The 26,462-nt window shown below is 39.7% G+C and overlaps 1 protein-coding gene across 1 annotated transcript in view; it reads left to right on the forward strand.

Annotated features, from left to right (window-relative positions):
* Zgrf1 (zinc finger GRF-type containing 1) overlaps window positions 1-23,427 on the forward strand; it is a 54,623-nt gene extending 31,196 nt beyond the window's left edge. Inside the window, exons 14-25 of the mRNA XM_005357423.2 lie at window positions 604-747; window positions 3,712-3,826; window positions 5,931-6,193; window positions 7,562-7,721; window positions 11,422-11,499; window positions 12,557-12,704; window positions 15,466-15,593; window positions 17,521-17,644; window positions 21,712-21,888; window positions 22,023-22,157; window positions 22,828-23,089; window positions 23,264-23,427. Of these exons, the coding sequence (XP_005357480.1) occupies window positions 604-747; window positions 3,712-3,826; window positions 5,931-6,193; window positions 7,562-7,721; window positions 11,422-11,499; window positions 12,557-12,704; window positions 15,466-15,593; window positions 17,521-17,644; window positions 21,712-21,888; window positions 22,023-22,157; window positions 22,828-23,089; window positions 23,264-23,400 (1,871 nt within the window). The 3' untranslated portion in view covers window positions 23,401-23,427. The remainder of the gene's footprint in view (window positions 1-603; window positions 748-3,711; window positions 3,827-5,930; window positions 6,194-7,561; window positions 7,722-11,421; window positions 11,500-12,556; window positions 12,705-15,465; window positions 15,594-17,520; window positions 17,645-21,711; window positions 21,889-22,022; window positions 22,158-22,827; window positions 23,090-23,263) is intronic.
* Window positions 23,428-26,462: the final 3,035 nt, after the last annotated feature.

Consider the following 26,462-nt stretch of genomic DNA (forward strand, 5'->3'; position numbering starts at 1 on the left):
CACAATTTGTTGAAGATGCTCTCTTTTTTCCATTGTATACTTTTAGCTCCTTTATCGAAAATCAGGTGTTCATATGTTTGTGGGTTAAAGTCAGGGTCTTCTATTCGATTCCATTGGTCGACTTCTCTGTTTTTATGCCAATACCAAGCTGTTTTCAATAGAAACACATAATTTTTAAGATGTATTTTTATTTTATGTATATGCAAGTGCCTGTCTGAGTATATATGTATTCTGTTGTGAGTTTTAGTGATCTAATTTTCAGCATCAGCCAATCATAATGTATCGTTTACTTGAAGTCTGCAAAAGGTGGAGATCTTAAGGGTTCTTAGCAGGCACACAGAAGTAACCATGTCAGGTGATAGATATGTTAATTAGTTTGCTTGTGGAAACCACAGAAGATATATCAGATGTGTTGTACTAGACTTGTAGTGCAGGGATAGAATGGCTGCATAACATACACAAAGCACTAAGTTCAATCCCTACTACCACCCACAAAGTGCCATGCTGAAATCCTAACGAGCTATAGATTTGTTTTGTTTATTTATTTGTTTTGGTCAAGCTTACCTCAGTAAAGCAGGAATTTGAAAATGTTTGACCTTTCAGGTGATCTTTGGGTGATTTCAAAAACCCTAGACTTCCAACTAGATACCTTCATTGCATGCAGTGCCTTCTATGGGCCATCTTCTGTCAATGAAGTGGAGCTGCTGCCTTTGAAAGGGTATTTCCCTTCTAACTGGCCCACGAACAGTAAGTATCATGTCCACCTAATTTCTATTTAAACAGAACAACAGATTGTATGCGGTATGATCCTAAAATATGTATTGTTTCTCTGTTGGGTCAGAATACTGACCAAAAGCCACTTAGGGGAAGGAAGGGTCTAATTTTGGCTTACTGGTTATGGTCAGTCATCAAGCCATGGCAGTTGTTCAAGACAGGAACACGGAGGCAGGAACTAAAGTAGAAATCACAGAGGAGCACTGCTTCTTGGCTTGTTCAGCCTGCTTTGTTATACAGCCCAGGGTCACCTACCCAGAAGTAGCACTGCCTACAGTGGGCTGGGCCTTCTGTCGTAAATTCAGAAAATGCCCCACAGGTTTGCCTACAGACTAGTCCAGTGGAAGTATTAGTATTTCTCATTTGAGGTTACCTCTTCCTGGTTTGTGTCAGGTTGAAATAAAACTAACACATGTATGAAAGTTGAATTTGTAAATATTTCTTTTTTGTTTTTTGTGGTTTTTTTGTTTTTGTTTTTTAGAGACAGGGTTTCTCTGTAGCTTTGGAGCCTATCCTGGAACTAGCTCTTATAGACCAGGCTGGCCTCTAACTCACAGAGATCCGCCTGCCTCTGCCTCTGCCTCCCGAGTGCTGGGATTAAAGATGTACGCCACCACCACCCAGCTTTGTAAATATTTCTACAATTCAAGTCCCATAGAACTAACAGTATAATGAAATCTTGAGGGGCTTGAGAGATACATCAGTGGTTGAGGCAATTATTGCTCTTGCAGAGGACCCAGGTTTATTCTCAGCAAGTACACAATGGGTAATAATCATCTGTAATGACAGTTATGAAGATCTAGTACCCTCTTCTGACCTATTAAGGCATTGGGCACACATGTAGTATACATATACATGTATGCAGAAAAAAATACTTTTACACATAAAAAAAGAAATCTTGAACTAACACTTAATATTTGGTTAGGATTAAATTTACTATATACCTGATGTTTTTGAAAATGTAAACTTTGGACATGAGTCCTTTTTCACAGAATTTTATTTAGATGAGTTCTAATTTTCTTGGACTTTGAAGGTATATTTAGTAAACAATGTATCTTTACACTGAGGTTTTAGAAATTTGAGATTCAGCCGAATATGATTTTTATCTTGATTATCTAAGCCATTTTGAGAAATTCTCTTTATAGAATTTATTTTTATATATCTAAGTGTTTTGCTTGCATGTATTTCTGTGCCATACATGTATGTCTGGTATACACAGCAGCCAGAACATGGCATTGGGACCCCTGGACCTGGGATTACAGATGGTTGTGAGCTGCCATGTGGGTGACGGCACTCCAATCCTGGCCATCCGGAAGAGAAACAGATACTCAACAGCTGAGTCATCCCTCCAGTCCCTCTTGAGAAGTCTTTATGAAGTCAGACTACCCACCTTATTTTTCTTTTAGCAAGGAAAGTTTTAGGCCTGGGCTACATAATATTTGTCTCAGATAGAAAATTACAAATTTCACTGATTTAGGGTCCTGAGAGTCTCGTAGCAGAAGAGACTTTAGTAAATTTATTTCCATCTATTTCTATGAATATGGAGGTTTCTGGAGACCACACTATACATTTCAGTCTCTATTTCTGATGCTTGAATTTAGTCCATAGTGAACTAAAGACCCAGCATTTAATGATCCCAGATTTCTAGTAGTTCATCTTTTTTAAGCTTTGATCTCCAACTACCCTCCAACCCCCTTCTTTTTGGTTGAGACAAGATCTTACTGTGGAGTCCAGGCTAGCCATGAACTCATAGAAATCCTGCCGCTGGAGTGCTAGGATGATAGGCTTGCATGACTTGCTCTTTTTCCCCCTTTATTTTCTTTCTTTCTTTCTTTCTTTCTTTCTTTCTTTCTTTCTTTCTTTCTTTCTTTCTTTAATGAGACCTGGCTGTTCTCAAACTCAGTGATTGACCTGCTTATGGGATAAAGGTGTGTTGGAATTAAAGGTATGCTTTTTTATACTCAACTGATCTATTCGTTTTTAACTGGCTAAACATAGTCAACCAGTATGACTCTAACAAGGGCCCAATTAACAATTCATCACTTTTCATGTGGACAAGTTTGTTTTTTGCAGATGCTTTCTTAGCAATGTTCACATTCTAGTTTTATATATATATATATATTTTTTCGAGACAGGGTTTCTCTCTGGCTTTGGAGCCTGTCCTGGAAGTAGCTCTGTAGCCCAGGCTGGTCTCGAACTCACAGAGATCCGCCTGCCTCTGCCTCCCAAGTGCTGGGATTAAAGGCGTGCGCCACCACCGCCCGGCTAGTTTTATATGTTTTAATAAGTGATTGAAGAAGAAATACTCGAAAGTTTGAGAACTTCGTAAGCACATCTCTGCAGCACAAACGCTGTGCTAACTGAGAAGAAATGCTGCTATTGATTCTCATTTCCTGTGTGTTGTAACTTAAAAAGCAGCACGGGAGAAAAAGACACCATGCAAGAGGACTCACATGGAGGAGATTTTATTAGGGGAAAGGGACCGGCTTCTGAAGACAGAAGCACAGAAGTGGAGAGAGAGGCAGAGAGATGGGGGTGGGGAGAGACAGTCAGAGAAGCAGAGAGAGAGAAAGGAACAAAGAGAGAGATTGGAAGTGGGCGAGGCCTTCCTTTTAAAAGGGAACATAAGAGTGTGCACAGAAGGTGCTCTTAGTGACTGCAGCCCAAGAGCAGGCCAGTACAGATGCCTAAATACCAACACTGTTGATCGTTCCAAGTGTGATTTCAGTTACGCAGTTTATGAGTGCTCACACTCAAAGGACTGGAGAGCATAGAATGTAAAAGATAGACATTTAAACACCTCTGCATGGCCTGAAAATTTCATTTTTTGTCTTCTGACTAGTTCAGAAGCTAACCTGAGTTGTAAGGACATTTAATCAGTTTGTTTGTGTTGGTTTTATTTACATCTAATATTCATTTTCTACGTTGTCTCTGTAGTAACAGTCCATGCATTATTGGTTTGTAATGCCAGCACAGAGCTGACAACACTGCAGAACATTCAGGACTACTTTAACCCAGCGACTCTTCCAGTAATGCCATACCTGTTAGCAATGTAAGTCATTTTTTATCCTTGATCATTGGTTTTAAATTATGGTGTCCTAGTTTGCTTTCTGTTGTTTTCTGTCGCTGTGATAAACACTATCATCAGAAGCAGCTTGGGAGGAAAGGCTTAATTTTATCTCCCAGTGTATAGTTTGTCATGAAGGGAATACAGGGCAGGAACTCAGTGCAGAAACCTGGAGGCAGAACTGAAACAGAGACCATGGAAGAACATAGCTTACTGGCTTGCTGAATCTGCCTTTTTTTTTTTTTAAACTTAGAGTCCCCTGCCTAGGGGTAGGGTAGCATAACCTACAGTGGGCTGAACCCTTCTTCATCAATCATTAATCAAGAAAATGCCCCACAGGTTTTCCCATGGGCCAATATGATGGAGTTGTTTTCTTGACTGAGGTTCCCTCATCCCAGGTGACATGAGCTTGTATCAGGTTGACAAAAAAAATTAATCAGCCTAGATGGTAACTGAAAGTGCAATAACAACATTAAATATATTTCACCAACAAAATTTTAATTATCTTTTAGATTAGGAGATTATCGTGTATTAGAAGTTAAGCATAAAACAGATGTGGCTCAGTGGTAGAATGCTGTCAGCATGTGGGAGGCTCTAACCTTGATCCCTAGCACCAAAAATATATAAATAAAATTTGTAAGAGGAAAGGAAAAAAAGTATGTATTACTTCTCTTCCATCTGTTTATTTATTGTGGTTTGGGCTCATATTAAATTTATTTCTCTTTATCTTGGGGACAACTTTTTAAAGGATCGTTATAGTGCATAATTTTATTCATCTATATGGTTTTTACTGTGTATGCTGTATCTGGTGTTTTGCCTACATACATGCATGTGTGTACACCATGTGTGTCCCTGGTCTGAGGGTCAGAAAGGCTATTGGATGCCCTAGGACTAGATACACAGCCAGTTGTGTACTGCTGTGTGGATGCTGGGAGTGGAACCTGGGTTCTCTGGAAGAACAGCCAGTGCTCTTCACCCCGAGCCTCTCTCCAGCCTTTCTGTATCTTTATGTTATATATTGCTTAGCATCCAAAAGAACGATCTGATAGTGTTGATGTTGATACTATTTTTGTTCTAATTACCTGTATCTCACATTTTAATTTCTCTAATATCAAGACTTTTTTTAAAAAAATCAGAAATGGGGCTCGGCTACAGCTCATTTTGCCATATCCTTGAGACCCTAGGTTTCATATTTATTACCACATAAAGCAGCTGTGGTAATATATTGTACTCTTTCCATTTCAGAGGTGGAGATGGGAAAATCATGAATTCTAGTCTATCTTTAACAACATTGAGAGTTTCAGGTCAATCTGGGATACATGACACCTTGTTTTAATAAATCAAAGAATGTATAACTTAATTATAACAACTGGAAAGTGAATGCATTAAAATGAGAAAAGAATGTTTTCTTGCACTAGGCATCCATCCCCATACAAGTGCTTTACCACTGTCTTCCAGTTTGGATTGTTATTATCTTGCAGCGTTACCCTTTTCTTTGTCATAATACCCTAGGTTTTTGTTTTGTTTTGCTTTTAAAGCATTATAGCTTCACTTTTATATTTTAATTTTTTATACATTTTTAATTTAGTTTTATTTTATGTGCATTGATATTTTGTCATGGGTGTTAGATCCCCTAGAATTGGACAGTTGTGAACTGCCATGTGGATGCTGGGAATTGAACCCAGATCCTCTGGAAGAGCAGCCAATGCTCTTAACCACAGAACCGTAACTTCATTTTTATATCTTATACATAACAATAAAATTATTTGTCTATTGTAATTTTGCCTGAAGTAGAAGCTATGTTAATTATCTAAACCAGTCTATTAATTAGATTATTAATTCAATATTTGAATATCTCTACTTGGGGTCATTTTTTTTGGTGTGAAGAGTATATAAATTAATGAGTAAACTACTTAAGTTCATGCCAGAATATAGTATGTATTTCGTAAATATTAGTTCTCTTGCACCCTCCAAATTGAAGCCTATCCTCCAGAAATTCTCTGACATCTGTAAAATTAAAGCTAAATTATGAATGAGTCCAGTCACCCATTCTAAAAGTCATGTTTCTGATGTGCTCTCTTTTTACTAGGTCTCGGCCAGCTACAGTTAGCAATAAAAATGTCAGTAAAAGAAAATTTATCCCACCAGCCGTTGCAAATATTAAAACAAAATTTGAACTCCTGAACTTGGGAGCCACCCTGCAGTTAGCTAGTGAGTTGATTCATATACACAGGTTGAACAAGGATCAAGCTACAGCACTAATTCAGATAGCTCAAATGATGGCCTCTCAAGAAAGTGGTGAAGACGCACTGGAGCCCTGCACCCCTCCCCTGCCTATCACAATCATTCATGGTAAGAAATAGATAGTCATAGTAAATGTAGACATTTATAGGTTATCCTGCTCTTTCGTAGTTTTCTAGTGGATAAGAATGTGGAATCTTAAATTAGAACACTGCTTTCATATCCTGGCTCCATCACTATTTATTGACTGTATGATTTTGAATAGGAGACTTACTTCTTAGCTTTGATTTCCTGGAAATGTGGATTAAAAATAGCATATGCCTCATATGGTTGGATGCTTAAATGATTAACTGTAAGTAGAATGCTTAGAGGAGTGCACAGCATGTGGGCCCTCAGTACAGTTAGCATTCATTATGATGATGCTCCTTTGTAGTTTCACCTTTTCACATTTGACCCATGTAGTCAGCCAGCCTTCCTTCCTTCCTTCCTTCCTTCCTTCCTTCCTTCCTTCCTTCCTTCCTTCCTTCCTTCCTTCCTTCCTTCCTTCCTTCCTTCCTTCTTCTCTCCCTTTCTCCTTCCTCCCTTTCTTCCTTCCTTCCATTCTCTCTCTCTATCTCTCTCTCTCTCTCTCTCTTTCTATCTATCATCTATCTATCTATCTATCTATCTATCTATCTATCTATCTATCTCTCTCTCTCTCTCTCTCTCTCTTTCTCTCTCTTTTTTAAATGCTTTTCTGAGACAGTGTTTCTCTGTGTAACAGCTCTAACAATCCTGGAACTCACTTTGTAGGCCAGGCTGGTCTCAAACCGCCTGTGTCAGCCTCCCAAGTGCTAGAATTAAGGGTATGTGCCACCACTGCTCAGCTTCCACATAGTTTCTAAGACACACACTCTTACAAGTCAGTCCTGTTGTTTAAAATCCTTCAGTGTCTGTCTACCAGCTTCCAGAGAAATTTCAGAAATTTTAGCCATAGTAGACTTATGATTTATCTTTGTTTGACATAGCCTGACTGGCCTAGAACTCACAGAGATCCACCTGCCTGTGCCTCCCAAGTTTGATTTATCCTCTGTGATATATCACTTTGCCTACCCAAACCTCCATTCTTGCCTGTTTGCTATATACTTAGAATTTCTAAGAATACTTTTAACATGCTTAGCTGACATTTTGTAGACTATTGGTGTGGGATTCTGGGAGACTTAGTTCTGCGACTTCTTTTTTTAAAGGATGTCTTCCCATCACCACCAAGGCAAAGATAGTCTTCCTTCTCTGGTTCCATAGCAATGTTACCTATTACCATACCATATCTTTACCTATTTATCCTGTTGACTGTAACCTTACTGAAGATGATAATGTTTATCTGTTTATCCTCTTGTGAGTACAAGTGGACATCGTTTTTGAATAAATTAATTAAATGAAGGAGGGCAAGATAGAGAAAATATTGCTTGTACATTCATAGAAGTTTTTGTGATATTTTAGGTGTTTTTGGAGCAGGCAAAAGCTATTTGCTGGCTGTGGTGATTTTGTTCTTTGTACAACTGTTTGAAAAGTGTAATGCTGAAGCCATTGGAAACGCAAGGCCTTGGAAGCTTCTCATTTCTTCTTCCACTAATGTAGCTGTTGATAGAGTGCTTCTTGGGTAAGTATGACAGGCGGATTTAAATAGCTGATATTTTAGATTATTCCCAATGTCCATACGTATTCTTGCTGCCTGACAAGAATGCAAGGCCATTGCTTCTGACCCAAGAGCCATGAAGTAGTAACAGTCTAGTTTCTTAAGTAGTAATTGTTCATTTATCTGACAGTTTGTCATAAACAGTTTAGAATAACCCTCTAAAATGCAAGTTCAGCCAAGAGCATGTAGGGCTGAAAGTGTGTTGTTGGGGGAGGCCGTCTGGTGTGAGCCTTGAGCATTCCTTTGAAAGGTATTTCTCAGGGTTGCAAGTTGGACTGATGAGGTAATATCACCCTTTGAAATTAAAGGGAGGACTGCTCATTGCTTGTTGCTAAGAGTGGTGGATGTCCAACCTCAGTGCTCCTTAGCTGACTGTTGAACCCATTGCATGTGCAGGCATCTGCCAGGATGCTCTACATCTCCTGGTGGATTGTGGGGACCAAAGGACTCGTACACGCCATGGTGCTTATGCTATTTCTTGTCATAAGTAAAAATCCTTTGCCTCTGATTCAGAGGGTTGGGTTTATTATTATAGATGTAAGTTAAAATCCAATCCCCAAACCAACAGTTATAGCCCATTCTCTTACTCATGAACCTGTATAAACACATTAATATAGCTGAACAATGTAAGTTATAGCATTGTTTTCATAAGAGGGATACAAAGAAGGCAATAACAATAATAGTAAATACATAAGAATTTTTTTTTTTTTTTTGGTTTTTCGAGACAGGGTTTCTCTGTGGTTTTGGAGCCTGTCCTGGAACTAGCTCTTGTAGACCAGGCTGGTCTCGAACTCACAGAGATCCGCCTGCCTCTGCCTCCCGAGTGCTGGGATTAAAGGCGTGCGCCACCACCGCCCGGCCTACATAAGAATTTTTAATTTACTCTCGGTGGTACAAGTGCACACCTTTATATGGATAGAGCTCAGAGGAGAATGCCATATCCTACTTTATCACTCTGCCTTATTACTTGGAGACAGGGTCTCTTTCTGAGCCTGGATCTAGCCTCTGTCCCACAGTGCGAGGTTATAGGTGATTGCATGACCATGTCAGGTTTTTGGTTTCTAATGTGGTGTACTAGGGATTTGAGCTCAGGACTCACGCTTGCATAGCAAGTGGTCTTACTTTTTTGTTTGTTTGTTAATTACAAAGACGGACTGGTGAGATGGGCTAACAGGTAAAGGCATTTGCTGCCAAGCCTGATGAACGTAGGCATGTGTGCCCAAATTAGCATGAGCATGCACACGTACACAGACAATAAATAAATACAGTTTTTAAATACCAAGGAAATGCTGAATATTTACCAATATTTTAGTATTTATCTGAATATCATAATAAATAACGGCTTTTATTTTATAAATCCATGACTCATATAGCTAGTCTTTTTGTTAAATATCTCTCCCCCCTCTCTATCTCTAATATCTGTCTGTCTGTCTGTCTGTCTGTGTATGTGTGTGTACCATAGCATACATACATGTGGAGACAACATTTTACATTTAAAGATTATTTTAGACTGGGGATGTAGCTCAGTAGTGAAGCAGTGGCCTAACATGTACAACACACATGCATGTGCACATACACGTGTACTGGAGCTTCCTTCCTGGCTGTCTTGGAACTTAGAGATTCATCTACCTCTGTCTTTTGAGCGCTTGGTTTCAAGCTATGTGATACAATGCCCAATAACTTTTCATAATTATATTTATTGATTTGCTTATGCCATTATTCAAGTGATTTTTAATCAGTAAATTTCAAAATTTTACCAATATAAATTATATTGTGACACAAATCTTGGACATAAGTCTTTATCTCTATTTCTTGTTTTTAAAATAACTTTAAAAAAACTACGTGTGACAGAGAGAGACAGACAACAGTCAGACGGACAGATTATGGGCACACCTGTACCACAGCGCATGCACGGAGGTGTGGGAACAATTTTCAGAAGTGAGTTCTCTCTTCATACCACAGGTTCTGTGGATCAAATGTAGCCTGTGTGACTTATGCAACAAGCGCTTTTACCCACCAAGCCAACTTGTAAGCTAAGGAAAGCAACCTAAGCTGGGGTAAAAATTAGACGCATCCTAAGCTTCTTGATATATTTTATAAAATTGCCCACCGGGAAAGTTTTGCTATTGTGCACTCTCATGAGAAATCTAAGAGTGACTAAGGATAGCATTTTTTAAAAATCTAAGATAATGAGGAATTTCCTAGCACTTCAATGGAAAGAACAAACTTAGATTTCTTAGCCTGAAATGAAAATTTACATGAGACTGTTAGAAAACATGTATTGAGAGATTAGAATGAAAAGGGCAGGTAAACATCCGGTCTAAAAATACAGGAAGTCTGTGCACTCTCTGGCTCCCTCTGTCTCGCTCCCTCTCCCTTTGTGTGTGTGTGTGTGTGTGTGTGTGTGTGTGTGTGTGTGTGTGTGTGGGTGTGTACAGTACTAGGGATAGAACCTGAGGCTTTGTGCATACGGAGTGAGTGTTCTTCCACTGAACCACACTCACAGCCATTTTAGAAGACTATTTAAAACTTGAATCTCTGAAAAGGACCTGAGAAATGTGAACCTGTGAATCTTAAGTGTCTCAATTTCACATCGGCTAGATTCCTCTATTTCTTCACAGTGAAATAGCATCTTCTGCATTGGAACAGACATTGTCTAGTGTGATAGACAGAATAAGACAAAGGGATTTTGTTTTTCATTTGTTTGTGTTTTAGAAAAAATGAAAGTACACAATACCCTATTACCCTATAGTAGCATCACTCTGGGAATACCGCCCCTCATTATTACAGATTTAATACAAACTTGTACTGAAAAATGACCACTAACTATTTTGGATTGAGAAGTACCTAACTTTTCTCTAAACAGAGGCCTATTAGTTACTTTTCTTCATATGCTGACAAAATGATTTAGGGAGGAAAAGGCTTATCATGTCCACAGTTCCAAGGTGCAGGGCCTCCTGGTGGGGAAATCATGGCTGCAAAAGCATGGGGCAGTTGGGCATATGCACCCATACACTGGAAACAAAGTGTGAGGAGGGCAGAGGCTGGGGCTTTACTTCCTTTCTCCTTTTTAATTAATGTGGGACCAAGGAGGGGGTGCCACCCACAGTTAGGGTGGGACTTAAGTTCTGCAGTTGTAATGAAAGACTTAACCTCCAACTGCCTGAGTTAAATATGTTCTGTGAGAGGTCTTTCAACTACATTGCTTTACTTTATTTGAGTTTAGATATTTCATATTGAAACTATAGCTCTTAGAACACAGTCCTATGAAATAATAATAATATACTTGAACATGTTTGTGCACATCTGTATGTCCAGCACTCAGGAGGCTGAGCATTGAGAGTTTAAGGATAGCCTGGGCTATATACTGATACACTGTCTTTAAAGAAAAGTTCAAAGGGTTGGAGAGATGGCTTAGCAGTTAAGAGCACTGATTCCAAAGGATCCAGGTTCAATTCCCAGCACCCAAATGGTAGCTCACAACTGTCTGTAACTCTAGAATACAACACTCTGATAAAGATATACATTCAGGCAAAACACTAGTGCATACAAAATAAAAAATAAATTTTAAACACACACACATATATAAGAAAAACCCACATGAAACTGTTTTACATGATGTTTTGTAAGTAAGGAGAATTATTTTTGTCTTATTTTCTTTAAGGCTTCTCAGTCTTGGATTTGAAAAGTTCGTCAGAGTTGGGAGTGTTAGGAAGATTGCCAAGCCAATCTTACCGTACAGGTGAGACTGCTAAATCCTAAAAGTTACAGAATATTCTAAGAAGTATGAAAATGGGTCCACCCCTACATCCATCCCATCTGTGATCTGGTGGAGCATTAGAGGCTGGGTGGTGGATGGACCCAGGGCTCCAGGATCTCCAAAGCACAGGGCAGCAGTGGGATGTCCAGGAAGAGTCCCCATGAGGGCTCACCATTGATGGTGCAAGAGAGCCCAGGAGCCTCGAACCAGACCAATGATTCTTTGCAATGAACACCTTCATGTAAAAAATCTATGGATAAGGGGGTTTACTGCATGACTCACCGTGTCACATTGCAGCATCCACGATGAGATTTCCCTTTCCCCTTCTTCCTTTTTCCCCCTCCTTTTTCTCTTAAATTTTATTTTTGACTTTATTTGATTTTATTTTTGGGGTGTTGGGGGAGAGAGATGGGTGGGATTGGGAGGCATGATGTGAAATCATGAATAAATATGAAGAAAGTTTAAAAAAGGAAATATGAAAATGTTTTTCAACCTGAAATTTGGCCTTTGAGAAAGAGAGCTTTAGTTAGATTAGGAAACCTAAGTAGAAATTCTAACTAGAAAGAGTAAGCCAAAGTAGATGTCGTGGTGCATGCCTTTAATTCTGGGTCTTGGGAGGCAGAAACAGGAGGTTCTCTGTGAATTCGAAGTCAATATCATCTCCATAGCTAATCCCGGGACAGCTAGGACTAGACAGTGAAATCTTGTCTCAGGAAAGCAAAAACAAGTAAACAAACATAAAAAATCTAATCCACTTTATTCCTTGTGGTGTATAAGAGTATATGATGAGAAATGAAATAAGGACTGGGGAGATGGCTCAGAGGTTAAGAACTGTGGCTGCTCTTCCAAAGGTCCTGAGTTCAATTGCCAGCAACCACATGGTGCTTCACAACCATCCATAATGAGATCTCATGACCTCTTCTGTCCTGCAGGCATATATGCAAGCAGAATACTGTGTGCATAATAAATAAATAATCTCTTTTTTAAAAAAAGGAAATGAAATAAACAAGGAATATTCTTTCATGTTATTCAATTTCAGCTTGCATGCTGGCGCAGAAAATGAAAATGAACAATTGAAAGAACTCCATGCATTGATGAAGGAAGAACTGACTGCTATAGAAAGGGTTTATGTGAGAAAAAGTATCGAGCAGCATAAACTGGGGACCAATAGAACTCTGCTGAAGCAGGTGAGGTGAAATTGCGTCAGTTCCTTTCTTGATCTGTCTGTTGTGCTCAGATTGATTCTCTTTAGTTGTGGGATGGATGATCTTAGATTCAACAAGTTGTGTGCCTTCTGTGTCCTTAATATCTTACCTACTGCATCTTTTGATTGCAGCAAACATTCTTCAAGTTTGTGGTGAACATCTTACCATGCCTGCAGCATTCTTTATTTTTCCTTTACATAGAAGCCTGAAGACAAAAATTGGAAGCTTTAAATAGGTTCTCGGTGAACTCAGTAAAAATTGTATTCTGGGAGAAAGAAAAAAGTTTTTACTGATGGAGGAAGGTCATTGGTTAATTAAATAAAGAAGCTGCTTGCCCTGATAGGTTAAAACATAGGTGGGAGGAGTAAACAGAACAGAATGCTGGGAGGAAGAGGAAGTGAGGTCAGACTCGACAGCTCTGCTCTCAGGGGCAGACACCTCAGAGAGACACGATGCTCCACTCTTGCGGGCAGAGGCGAGAGCTCTGCTCTCTGAGGCACACGCAATGAAGCTCCGACCCAGGATGGACGTAGGCTAGAATCTCCCTGGTAAACCACCTTGTGGGCTACAGCAGATTATTAGAGATGGGCTAGTCCAGGTGCGAGAGTTAGCCTAGAAGAGGCTAGATAAAAATGGGCCAAGCAGTGATTAAATGAATACAGTTTGTGTGTTGTTATTTCGGGCATAAGCTTGCGGGCAGCGGGGTGCTGGGGACGCAGCCCCACCGCTCCTATTACAACATTTTACTATGGGTGAGATATCAAAGTGCAAATTTGTCTTTGATGTACTCCTAGAAAGCCAGGTCCCTGAGGATCTGTCTGTGCCCAAGAATCCAAGTAGCACTCCACTTGCTCCCAGGCATTGGGTGCTAGGTGCCTGGGCTGTAATAAGTATTATCTCCTTGGTGAAGGGTTTTATGAATAGAATAGAAAGATTCAAATGGCTTAATCTTATGAAAGTCGTACCTGAGGAACAGGACAATGGGTAAAGAAAAAGGAAAGTCATTGGCTTTCTTGGACCATGTGGATGTTGATCAATTTCTACAAAGAGATTTTGGGAAACCAGACTATCCAAGACCTTGTCTTGGTCAGCTGTTGCTGAGATCATGCTGCTGAACAACAGGATCTCAGGACAGCTTATGACTCCATGTCAGCTGCTGTGTCTCAGCTTAGACTGGGAGCCAGGCTTTTTCTTTGTTCAGTTTGCAAACGACCTCATACTTAAAGCAGCACATGAGAGCAGGCTAGACCTTTATAGCTTCTGCTCATGTCCTGTCCTCCACATTCTGTCTGCTCTAACTTATCAGGCATGTGTCAGACTACATCAGTGAGGCCAGGAAGCCTCCACCTGCCTCTCTGGTGCGGAGCAGTGCAAGTGTGATGGGTGTCACAAAAACTTTACAGGGAAAGCAAAGTAGGAAGTAATAACCAGTACATGCTAGATTTGCATTCTAGGACTTCCCAGGTTACTGTTTTTGTTTTTGTTATGGGGTCTTACTGTGTAGTCCTGGCTGATCTGATTATATTATAATCTCAAAAAATGAATTTTTTAAAGATTTATTTATATATGTATATGTGTATTCAGATCACAAGGGACTACAGTTACAGATGGTTGTGAGCCTCCATGTGGCTGTTGGGAATTGAACTCAGGACCTCTGGAAGAGCAAGTAGCTAGTGCTCTTAACTGCTGAGCCATCGTTCTAGTCCTAAAAAGAAGTAATTTTTTAAAAATAGATCTTCTGTTTATTTGGACTGGTCTCGCTATCAGGCATCATTATACTATAGATAATAGGAAGGGAAATGGATGTGGATATATTCATAGCATTCAAACAATATATATGTGTATAACTCACAGATAATGGATCAATAACAATGTATAATTTTTAAAAGTTCATAAATTTTTCTATTGCATATTATATAATTGTTTAATATTAACCTTTCAAGCTTTGTACCTTGAACTCAATGATGTTTTGATATAATACTTAAGGTTTATATAATTCAGATACACTAACGGGTAAGAAAGTACATTTGAAGTTTCTTTTATTTGAGTCAAAGACTCACTGTGTAGCCCAGTCTGCCCTTGAACTTCTGGTCCTCTTGCCTCAACCCCCTGAGCATTGGAATTACAGGCATGCCCTGCTTAGACAGCTACCTATTTAAGTAAACATAGTGCTATAGTGTTCAGAAGTTAAGCAAAGGCTGGTTTTGTTAACATATTCTGTGTTCTTTGTGGAAAACATGGATCAGTGTTAATAAAATATGTGTTCTATTAATTCAGGCATACCTGGAAGTTAAAGGAAAACATACGTCATCCTTGAAGCTTCCTGAACCATTCCTGCTTTAATATGCTTCTTATGTTTAATATCAGAGTGAATGTGTTCTTGCTAATGACCTTATGAAGTAGCTTGTTTTCTGTAACACCTACTTTGTATGTGGAGAGTAATGAAAATGTAGCAATAAAATGACAACTGATTTCTTATGAGCAGGAATCATAGGTTTGGTTAATTGTCTGACTTAACCTTCAAGTTCTCCAGTAAATTCTTGATTTACTTTTAAAAGCCATTGGTTAGTGACATTTTTTTGTTTGTCTGGGCATGGTGACTCACAACCATAATCTCAACACTTTGGAGAGAGGCTGAGGTAGGTTTTGAGGCTAAGCATGGGCCACATAGTACATTGTAAGCTAGCCTGGGCTATCTAGTCTTTGTCTCAAAAGCACATTTTTTTTCTTTTTTTAAATAAAGGTTCGAGTTGTTGGCATTACCTGTGCAGCCTGCCCATTCCCATGCATGAATGACCTTAAATTCCCTGTGGTTGTGCTGGATGAGTGCAGCCAGATGACAGAACCAGCCTCACTCCTTCCTATTGCAAGGTAACCCAAAAGACTCTTCCGAAAATACACACAAGTCAGTTATTTCAGACCTTTCCTGAGTTCAGTCCCTAACAGACACTTGTCAGAATTCTTAGCAATTCAGTTACTAACATTAGTTTTGTAAATAATAGAGAGAAGCTTTTTGAAGTAAATATATTAAAATTTTGTAGACTTATAGTTTAGCCATTGGAATCACACAGTCCTTAAAGGCATAAGAGGGTTAGTGCTAGGACCATTACAGGATTTCTCTGTTTGTTAGCTAGGTTAGTGGTTCCCAACTCTACTGGGCAGTGTCCTCTGATTTCCTTTTTCTTGTATGATTTGATGGTTCAGCTTTTGAAAGTATTTTTTAAGCTTATGAAAGAATATATAGAAAAGCACATTGAAAATGAAAATTTTTTCCCCAGAATTTTTAAAAAATGTTTATTATTATATGTGCAGTGTTCTGCCTACATGTATGCCTGCACACCAGAAGAGACACCAGGTCTCGTTAGAGATGGTTGTGAGCCACCATGTGGCTGCTGGGAATTGAACTCAGGACCTCTAGAAGAGCAGCCAGTGCTCTTAACCACTTGCCTTTGCTCCACCCCCGTCTCCAGAAATTTAGAAGTGTGAAATGGTTAATATGATTCCTGGGTTTAATCCCAGTACCATGGAGAATAAAAATAAGGCAACTCTAAGGAAGAGTCCACCACTGTAGGACCTGGAGACTTGCTCAGCCCCCAGTTCATCAGTCGGTAGGACACCAGCTGTTAGGGCTTGCCTGGGACTCTGTAGACTCCCGGACATTTAGCTTTTCACTGAAATGGCACTGGGCAATCAGGCTGATTTGGTCACTCTCCAGCAACCAGGTGGAGGGTCACTGAGGCCCTGGGTGGAGCACAGAGTAGTAACAGTTCTGCTGTATTCTAAGTTCATTGTGGCCTTCATTTGGTCCTTTAAACAGCCATGTGAGGAGTTTCTCCCTCCAGGAGATAAGAACGTGAAGCAAGGAGAGCCACAGATATGAAAGATAGGGTTGAGAGTTGGGTACAGGTTTGTCTGTGAACCTAGGACTTTCCCACACTGTCTTGCTCTTACTTAGACATTTTGTCCTACAGGCCTTGTTTATCTCACTTCTAAAATAGTTGAAGCCAAAGAATTCAATGACAGCTTTAGAGTTCCGGCGTCTTAAGATCACCATTTCTCAAATGTGTTCTGTGAAACACTAACTCTATGTAGAAGCAAGGGACACCTAATATATTTTATGTGAAAAAATGTATGTTAAGTGAAAGTGTGTCCGCCCACATGGGTGTGTGTATCAGTGTTCACCCATGTGTATCAGATAGATGTGTATACATGTGAGGCCAGAGTAGACATCTAATGTACTCCTTTGTAGTTCTTCACATCCTTTTCCTTTTTTACTCTATTTTATGTGTATGAGTGTTTTGCTCATATGTCCGTGTACATGTGTGACCTGGAGTTGGTGGACAGTTGCTGCCCTGTGGGTGCTAGGAATCAAGCCTTGTCCTCTGCAAGAACAAGTGTTCCTACTCAATGAACCATCTTTCCAGCTGTCTTCTCCTTATATTTTGAGGTAGGGTCTCACTGAAGCCATGGCTCACCATTTCAGCTGGTCTGGCAGTGAGTCCCCAGATCCTCCTGTCTCTAAGCCCCCAGTGGATTTATACACTGCTGCTGTCCAGCTTTTATATGAAATGCCAGAGATCAAAGGTCTTAAAGCACTTTTCTACTCTGCCTAACCCGAGATTCTGTGAGGTAACATTTCCAAACCTTTAATATGCCGGCTAGCACTGTTGAACCTTGCTAGCTCTTAGAGCACTTTCTACATTTGAATTCTAAGAACACATTTCAGAAAGAGCAATGACTGATGTTAGTATACCTTTTCTCTTTGCTTAGATTAATTTTCTAAATTGTTCCTTTTTAGGTTTGAGTGTGAAAAGTTAATTCTTGTTGGAGACCCCAAACAGCTGCCTCCTACAATTCAGGGTTCTGATGCAGTTCATGAAAATGGATTGGAACAAACTCTTTTTGATCGGCTTTGCTTAATGGCATGTACTCCTCACTACTTCAGGTTATTGATTGTATATATACTGTGAGCGTGGGTAAAGGACATGGTACCTTTTCCTTGTTCTTAAATAGTTTGTAGTTGGAGGTCTTTGAAAAGTATTCATCTTATAGGCAGTGGAATCCTCTTGTTCTAACATAGCTTTAAATACAGAAGTGTTTCTCTGTGTACGCCACCTTCCATTATCCATGAGTGTGAAGAGGACCAGTGAAGTGACATTTCGTCACAGTACCCAGCAACCACTACCTAGTTCTAATTTTTTCCCCTAATGGAGAAAAAAAAAAGAATTTTCTGTAAATACTTAAATTTTTATTTATTTTTGTTAGCATGTAAAAATGCCTTTCACCTTGACATTTCACTCAAATGTGTTATGGTGGTCGGATGCTTAAAAGAAATCCCACACTCACTCAGAATCGAGAGATAGATAGTTATTCAGGGGTAAACTCACAAATCAGAATCCTCTGCTTGACCGGTTGAATCACGTGATCCAAAAGAGCAGCCAAGCAAGGGGAACGACAGAAGGGCCACACCCCAGTAGGCGGTTAAATAGAAGCTGTAATACTTCCTACAGCACTCACAGAGCTCCGCCTGCCTATGCCTTCCGAGTGCTGGGATTAAAGAAATGTACCACCACCGCCAAGCTATGTATTTATATTTTTAAATTTATTTATTTATTAAGGAACTTCCAAACTGAATTTTGATAGTTGCCAAATCTCTTTTCACTCCTGCAACATGCGACCAAAGGGTGTCCTCCACGTGCTCACTGGCATTTATCACCGTGTGTTTGCTTTAGTGGTTTTAGTTTTGTTTTTGAGATTGTACTTGTTTTTATACATACTGAGTGTTTGCCTGCATGTGTGTCTGTGCACCATGTATGTGCGGTGCCTGCAGGGGCCAGGAAAGGCACTGGGACTGGAGTTAAAGTCGTTAAGCTGCCATGTGGCAGCTGGGGATTAAAGATTGCTCTTAACCGTGGCATTGCCTCTCCAGTCTCCTTCATGTGTTTTCTTGATGATAGTCATCCTGACTGTGAAACGGAATCTCAAAGCAGTTTTAATTTGCATTTCCCTAATAGCTAAGGATAATGTATGCTTTTTTTTTTCTTTTTACGTTTATTTATTTGGAGGGCAAAATTGGGGGCACACATGTCACAGTATAGCTGAGGTCACAAGACAATTTATTACCTAAGTTATCCCCTACTATGTTTGTTCAAAATCAGATCTTCTGACTTGGCAATAAGTACCTTTACTTGCCAAACTATCTTACTGTCCCAGGATGTTGAACACTTTAAATGGATTTGTTGTAACGTGTCTTTCTCTTGAGGACTGTGTAGTCAGTTTGCTTGTTTAGTGATTGGGTTAAGGTTTGAGTTTTGGTATTTTGGGAGAGCTCTGAAAGTTTTGGATATTAATCCCCTGTCAGGTGTAGAGTTGGCAGATTGTCTCCCATTCACCAGACTCTTCACTGTGGTCATGGTTTACTTTGCTATGTAGAAAACTTTTTAATTTCATGCGGTCCCGTTTGTCACTCCTGGGTATTATTTTATGTGTTGTTTTCATCCTTGCCCCTGACCATGCTTCCTTAGTAGGTGCAGAGTTTCAGGTTTTCTACTAAGGTCCTGGATCTGTTCTGGATTGGTTTTGGTGCAGGTTGAGAGATACAACTTCAGTTTCATTCTTGCGCGGTTGATAGTATGTTTCCCCTACTCCAGGGCTGAAGAAGCCGTGTTTTTCAGTATACATTTAGACACCTTTGTGGGTTTCTTTCTTGGTGCTCTATTCTGTTTTCCGGGTTTGTTTGTTTCTGTGCAATATCGGCTGTTTTTGCTACTGTGGCTCTGGCAGTTTGAGGTCAGGACTGTGATGTTCCCAGCATCAATCTTCTGCTTAGGGTTGCTTTGACTAGCTGGGATCTTCTGTAGTTTCATTTGAATTTTACAGTTGGTTTTGGGTTTTGTTTTTCTAGTTCTGTGAGGGATGATTGGAATTTAGATGAAGAAAGCATTGAATCAGTATATTTCAGTAATATAGCTATTTAAATATTCACTCTTTGGTGTAAGTTGGTTGTAGGTTTGTTGTGTGTAGCCTTTATTGTGTCCCTTCTCTTTCCAGTTTCTTCGTCCTTTAGCACCAAGAGGTGCTGACTTTGCCTCTGGTGAGGTGAGCCTGTCCTAGTTAGGTTTCTATTGCTGTGATAAATAGAGCCAGCGATAGCCGTCTGGGAGGGAAGAACCTATTCAGTCTACAGCTGTAGTCTGTCATGAAGGGAAGTCAGGGCAGGAATCCAAGGCAGAAACCTGAAGACCGGAGCTGAAGAGAAGGCAGGAAAGCTGTTTACTGGTTGCTCAACTTGCTTTCTTGTACACGGGAGGCACATCTCATCTGTCATTAATGAGAAAATGCCCCACAGACGTGCTATGGGCAGTTTGATAGAGCAGTTTTCTCAATTTAGGTTTCCTCTTCCCCGATGATTGTGGCTTGTCAAGTTGACAAAAACTAACCAGCATAATGCCCGTATGATTGCTGCTCTGAAGTCTGTATTTGTACTGTATGACTTTATTTACTGATGGTGTATATTGACTCATCCTTACATCCATGGGATGAAACCAGCTTTGGTATGTGGTATGACCGCCCTAATGTGGTTGAAGTTTTTAAAGTATTTTATTGGGAATTTTTGTATCTGTGTTCATTTATTTACGTGGTTTTGAGACAGGGTCTCTCTCTGTGTGTAGTCCTGGCTGGCCTGGAACTCTGTGTAGACCAGGCTGGCTTCCAGGTCACAGAGATCTGCCTGCTTCTGCTTCCTGAGTGCTGGGATTAAAGGTGTGTGCTACTGTGACAAGCCCGAATTTTTGTTTTAATTATATGAAAGCACATGTGTGTATTTGTGGGGTTACACATGTGGGCATGTGTAAGGCCAAAAGACAGCTTGTGGGTGTTCTGCTCTTCTACAGTCGTGGTGGGGAGCAAACTGAGGTTATTAGGTTTTGTGGCAAGGGCTGATCCTCTTAATGGCCATACTATGTTATTTTTATTTATTTCCTTTAAAGTGTGTGTGTCTGTCTGTTTTGTCTGTACTCATGTGGAGGTCAGAGGATAGCCTATAGGAGTGGTTCTCTGTTCAGGTCATTAGGCTTGATAACAAATGCCATTTACCCACTGAGCCATCTCATCAGCCCGCACTGTTTTGTTTTAAATCATCCCGAATGGCAACTTTGTCCCTTCTAAATAACAACTTCCAATTCCCCCCTCCCTCCCCCTTCCTCCCCTCTCCCTGCCTTAGCCTTGTACCTGGTAACCTCTGGTCTTGTTTCTGAGAAGGCTTCCTTCTGTTCTCTGAGCACTCAGGCTCCTGTCCCTGGACACAGCTCTCTTCTCTTGGCATTGCTTGGTTTGTTTTAGTAACAGCAGGAAGTTTTGCAGATAATTTTCTCCAGAAGCTCACTGGAGTGGTGAGACTGGGATGCAAGGGCACAGTAGTGAGAGCTGGAGCTGCTTTCCATATTCTGATGAAGCAGTGGCTGTACCAAGGAAGAAAGTGAACAAACTGTCAGTAACTATCTGTGGTAGCTGTGGTAGCAGGTGTTGACCTAGGGCCTGGTGGATAGTAGGCAACACTGTTGCCTTGGGCAAACACCACAGCCCTCTTTTCACTTGGCATTTTGAGACAGTGTCTAAGTTGGCTTAGAACTCCTTGTTTAGTCCAGATAGAGCTTGCACTTGTGATCTGCTTGCCTTAGCCTCTCTAGAGCTGAGATCACAGGCGTGTATACTAGGCCTGCCTAATGTTAGAAGACCTTAACTACTAGACCAAACTCCAGGAGATTATAAAAGCACAATGTTGGTTTACTCTGCATTTTTGGTTTTATAGTCTGTGAACTTACTTTATAATTTGTTTTAAAATATTTTATCTGTAGTCTGTTCTCTCATTGTTGTAATTTATCTAAGAACATGATGTAACATTAAAAACTTCTAAATATGATTTCTCTTTCTCTAGAGAAAAGAAAATACTGTCTTTTAATTTTTGTTTTCCCCCATCTAAATTTCTTAGGGTCACAAACCCATTCTGCTGAGAACCCAATACCGCTGTCACCCTGTCATCAGTGCCATAGCTAACGATCTGTTTTATGAAGGAAACCTCATGAATGGCATTTCAGAGACAGAGAGGAGCCCTGTACTGGAGTGGCTGCCCACGCTGTGTTTCTATAATGTTACTGGAGCAGAGCAGGTGAATGACATCAGTGTTGATGGGAATCACTACTTAATTTCTGGTTTAATTTTATTGTTGTTGTTTGCCTGGTTTCACTGAGTCTTCCTGTGGCCTTTCTGGGAAGATAATTTGAGATCTGTTTCTTACTCCAGGTTGAAAGAGAAAACAGCTTTCAAAATGTGGCAGAAGCTGCTTTTACACTCAAGTTAATCCAATCACTGATTGTGAGTGGAATACCGGGCTCAATGATTGGGGTGATAACATTATACAAATCACAAATGTACAAGGTATGTGCTGCAGAGGGTGATATTTGTCACATGTTAAGCATCATATTCTATAATATTTGGTTTTACGTTTGCAGTAGTTCACTTTGGTCCCTGAGACCTTTGGGACTGTCATGTGTATACTTACAAAAGGACATTCTGATGTATTTTCCTGGCCTGGATTTTTTCTGCATAACTCAATGTAAACCTAACAAGGTTTAATTAAATTCACTTTACAGCTGTTGGGACAAAATGCAAATAAACAGATTAGAGGAAGAAATGTGGTGTATGCTTTGTGTCTGGGGACAGATGGAATTGAGACTCTGTTTTTCAAAATGTTCTTGCATTATTATATTTCATCAGTAAATTAAGGATGTACAAAAGAGCTAGTTACTTCTAAGTAGATTTTTATAATCTTCTTTCTCTTAGTATTTTTCTTTTTCATTATCAGCTTCTTATCAGTTCAAATTATCATATGCAAATAAAATCCATGCAATAGGTTAATCATCACTCAGTTATGCTTCATAAATAAAAATAATGTCATTTTTAATTTTAGAGGCTTTTAACCTAAATCCTCATGAGTTATAAGAAAGATGTTCCTGAATTAGTTTGCTTCAAATGATTGTGTTGACCAGTTTGGGGACTAGGTTCTTCATAATCTCTGTACTTTATGAGTCTGCTCCTTTCTCTGCAGATTTGCCATTTACTGAGTGCTGTGGACATCGGCCATCCCAATGTTAAAGCTGTGCAGGTGTCCACAGTGGATGCCTTTCAGGGCGCTGAGAAGGAGATCATTATTCTGTCCTGCGTGAGGACGAGACAAGTAGGGTTCATCGATTCAGAAAAGCGAATGAATGTTGCATTGACCAGAGGAAGAAGGCATTTGTTGATTGTGGGAAGCTTATCCTGTTTGAGGAAAAATCACCTATGGGGGCGTGTGATCCAACACTGTGAAGGTAAAATAAAAATGTACTATTTCAAGCATTTTTAATCAAAACTGACTTTGTGGGCTTAATTCCTGGGTGGTTTATGAGGAAAAGCTGGGGCCCATGTCCCTTGGGAGATGCCTGAGGGGACAATAACATGGAAGCCCCTGTAAAGAACAGTTCTTATGTTCTGTGTCTCTTCAGGAAGGGAAGATGGATTGCAACATGCGAGCCAGTGTGAGCCACAGCTGGACCGTCTTCTTAAAGATTATTTTGAAAAACAAGCAGAAGAAAAACAGAAGAAAAAGGAAAAAGAAAAATCTAAGGATAAATCTCATTAACAAAACCCACAACAACAAAAAACATGGCCAGGAGTATTGGTTTTGTAAATTCAGAATTGTTTTATACTGTATATTTTTAATATTTTTCTTTACTGTAAAGCCTCTGATACAAAAAAGTTGCATTATTTAAACACCATGCTGAATAAGTGTATGTAAGAATTTGTTCTTTAAAAAGGGCTGCATTTTATATTAAGACAGGCAGATGTTTGTGTGACAGGCAGATGTCTTGTTTGTGAAAGAAACCAATTTTAAAAAGGTCAGAAAACCATTCCTGAGAATATCAGTATGCATAAACAATGTACAATAGTGTCTAAAGTTCATGTGCCGACAGCTCCAGTCCAGACCACTAGCAGACTCTTCTGAACTTGAAATACATGACTTGTTCCACCACTTAAAAACAAACAATTCGCAATAAAAACTTTAAAAAAAACATGCAACAGAGAAGGTGGGCACAGCACTATACTGCATAGATACTTCTCCAGGGGGATGGACAGGATGGGCCACCGTTAGTGCTCTTCAAGTCTCCCCTTGTGTGTTTATTGGCACAGTACTTACTGGTATATATGTAGAATAAATGGATAAAACCCTTTTTATTTTAAAGCTAACATATTCTCCTTACAGAAAAATATGCAAAATACAGAAGCTATGTGAAAGAAAAGAAAATTACTTAGAAATTCACTATTCACTAATCATTAACAAATTGCTTTAGTCTTTCTATATTTATAGTCGCTCTATAAATATATACATATAAGTATCAAACCACTTGAGTCCACATGATTCTTGACATTGTTTATAAAGGAATATATTGATATCCAGATGGAAAAAATGGCAAAGTCTTGATCATAATTGATATCATTGTGTTTATTTTAGTGATTGGCCTGAGTCATTCAGTATTTATTTAAGAATTATTTTAGAATTTAGAATACAGAAAAATGTTTCCTTGAATTTCTTAAATTTCCTTATAATAAAAACTTACTAGTCTAGGGCCAGCAGGATGGTGCAGTGGGTAGAAGCACTGTGCACCCAGCTTCACAAGCTGAGGTCAGTCCTGGATCTCCTACTTGGTACACGGCAGGGAGAGCTGACTCCTGCAGGCTGTCCCCTGACCACACATGTGCCGTGACCCACAGGGCCCACCCTTACACAGATACTAAATAAATTAATGTAATAAAAATGGTAACTGGTTTGTTTATATTAAAAAATAACTGTCCCTGTGAAACTCTTATGTGAAAGGAAAAGTAAATCCATCCACACTTGTGGTAGAGCAACAGCTGCTCTTTTTCATTTGTGTGTGGGGGTGTGTACCCCTGCTCTCGCGTATGTGTGCACATGTGTCTGCTGTCACCCTACATTATTCCCTTGAAATAAGCTTCCCCTGAACCTACAGCTAGATTGGCAAACAGCAAGCCCCTTTAATTCTCCTACTATTCTTGGTCTCTCTCAGTTCTGGAGTGACGGACATGGGAGGTCACACGCAACCTGTCATGTAGGTGGTGGTACCCAAATTCTGGTCTTCATGGTTGCTCAGCAAGTGTTTTTACCGACTGAGCCATCTCCAACCCAGGAGTTATTCTTTTTAAGTGCTTGTCCACTTGTGAAGTAAAAGACTACCCACATGTCTTTACAATGCATAAGGGATATTTGAGTATATCTAGCAAAATTATCTTCTAAAATTGACAGAGAAATTAACAAGCATTTCAAGATGGGCACAGACTAAACAAACACATGACCACCAAGCCAGCACTGCAGAACATAGTAAAGGAATCCCACACAGAGGAAGAAAATCGCAATCATGAGAGTACAGAAAAGAATAAAGTTCAGGAGAGGAATAGGTGAACAAGAGGAGCAAAAACAAAACAAAACAAACCCAAATTAGTGAAGAATCAATTGTGTTCAACTCAGAGAACTCTAATACTACTAAGGAAACAGACAATAAAGACAATCAGTAATTGAAGCAAACAGGAAAACAACAAAAGTACAACAACCAGTCAGTCCCTCTCAGTAGCGCAAAATGTAAACTGCCATTAAAAAGACCTAACTATTGGGCTGAAAAACACCTCTTAGGAGGCCTTACCCCTCTGACGAGTAGAGGGGGAAAGGGGAGTAAGGGACAGGAGAAAGGGAGGAGGGGGAACTGGGGTTGGTATATAAAATGAGAAAAATTAAGTAAAATAAGAAAGAAAAGAAAAGCATCTCTCTGGCAGATATGCTGAGAGCGCACCAAATGATGGGAGTTGGTGCACCAAAGTTATGACTAACTCTGGTGAGGTGACCTCAGGCAAAACCATAAAAGAATGTCTTTGCGTGTTACTGACAGGAGCAGTTCATCCTGAAGATATGATAATGGTGTACTCAAGTTCACAAACGTAACAACCACTCCTAGTTATAAAAGACAAGTCTGTCCAGGTAAGTAATATTCAACTTCAGTTCCCATTCTCATCAATCCAAGGATGATTCAACACACAAATTAGTCCATGTAAGACAAACTCACAGGCAGGAACCACGTGATCATCTCAATAGAGACAAAGGGGTGTTGGTTTTTGTTTTGTTTTGAGACATGGTTTCTCTGTATAGTCTTGGGTGTCCTGGAACTCCCTGTGTAACCTGGCTGGCCTTGAACTTGGAGATCCACCTGCCTCTGCCTCCCAAGTGTTGGGATTAAAGGTGTGCGCCACTAATCCAGCCTTATTTTTGCACTTTAATCTGTTATAATGCTTGAAATTTTAGTTACAACAATAACCCAATAAAAAGACACAGAAGAGATGAAAATCATAAAAAAACCAAATTATCCCTTTTGCAGATAATACTTAAAATACCCAAAGACTCCCAGAAAACTTAGATCTGATAAACGCTTTCAGCAAAGGAGCAGAATACAAATCAACATTAAAAACTTAGTAAATTTTCTTTATATCAGTGAGAAAGCTTTCTAAGAAGTTCCAGGGTTTTTTGTTTTTGTTCTTTTAAATCCCATTCACAATAGCTTCAAAAACCACAAGGTATCTGGCTGAAGAGTTGGCTCAGTGGTTAAGATCACTTGCTGTTCTTTCAAAGGACTCAGAGTC

Source organism: Microtus ochrogaster, chromosome 21 (genome assembly GCF_000317375.1).
Source record: "Microtus ochrogaster isolate Prairie Vole_2 chromosome 21, MicOch1.0, whole genome shotgun sequence".
Taxonomy (NCBI): Eukaryota; Metazoa; Chordata; class Mammalia; order Rodentia; family Cricetidae; genus Microtus; species Microtus ochrogaster.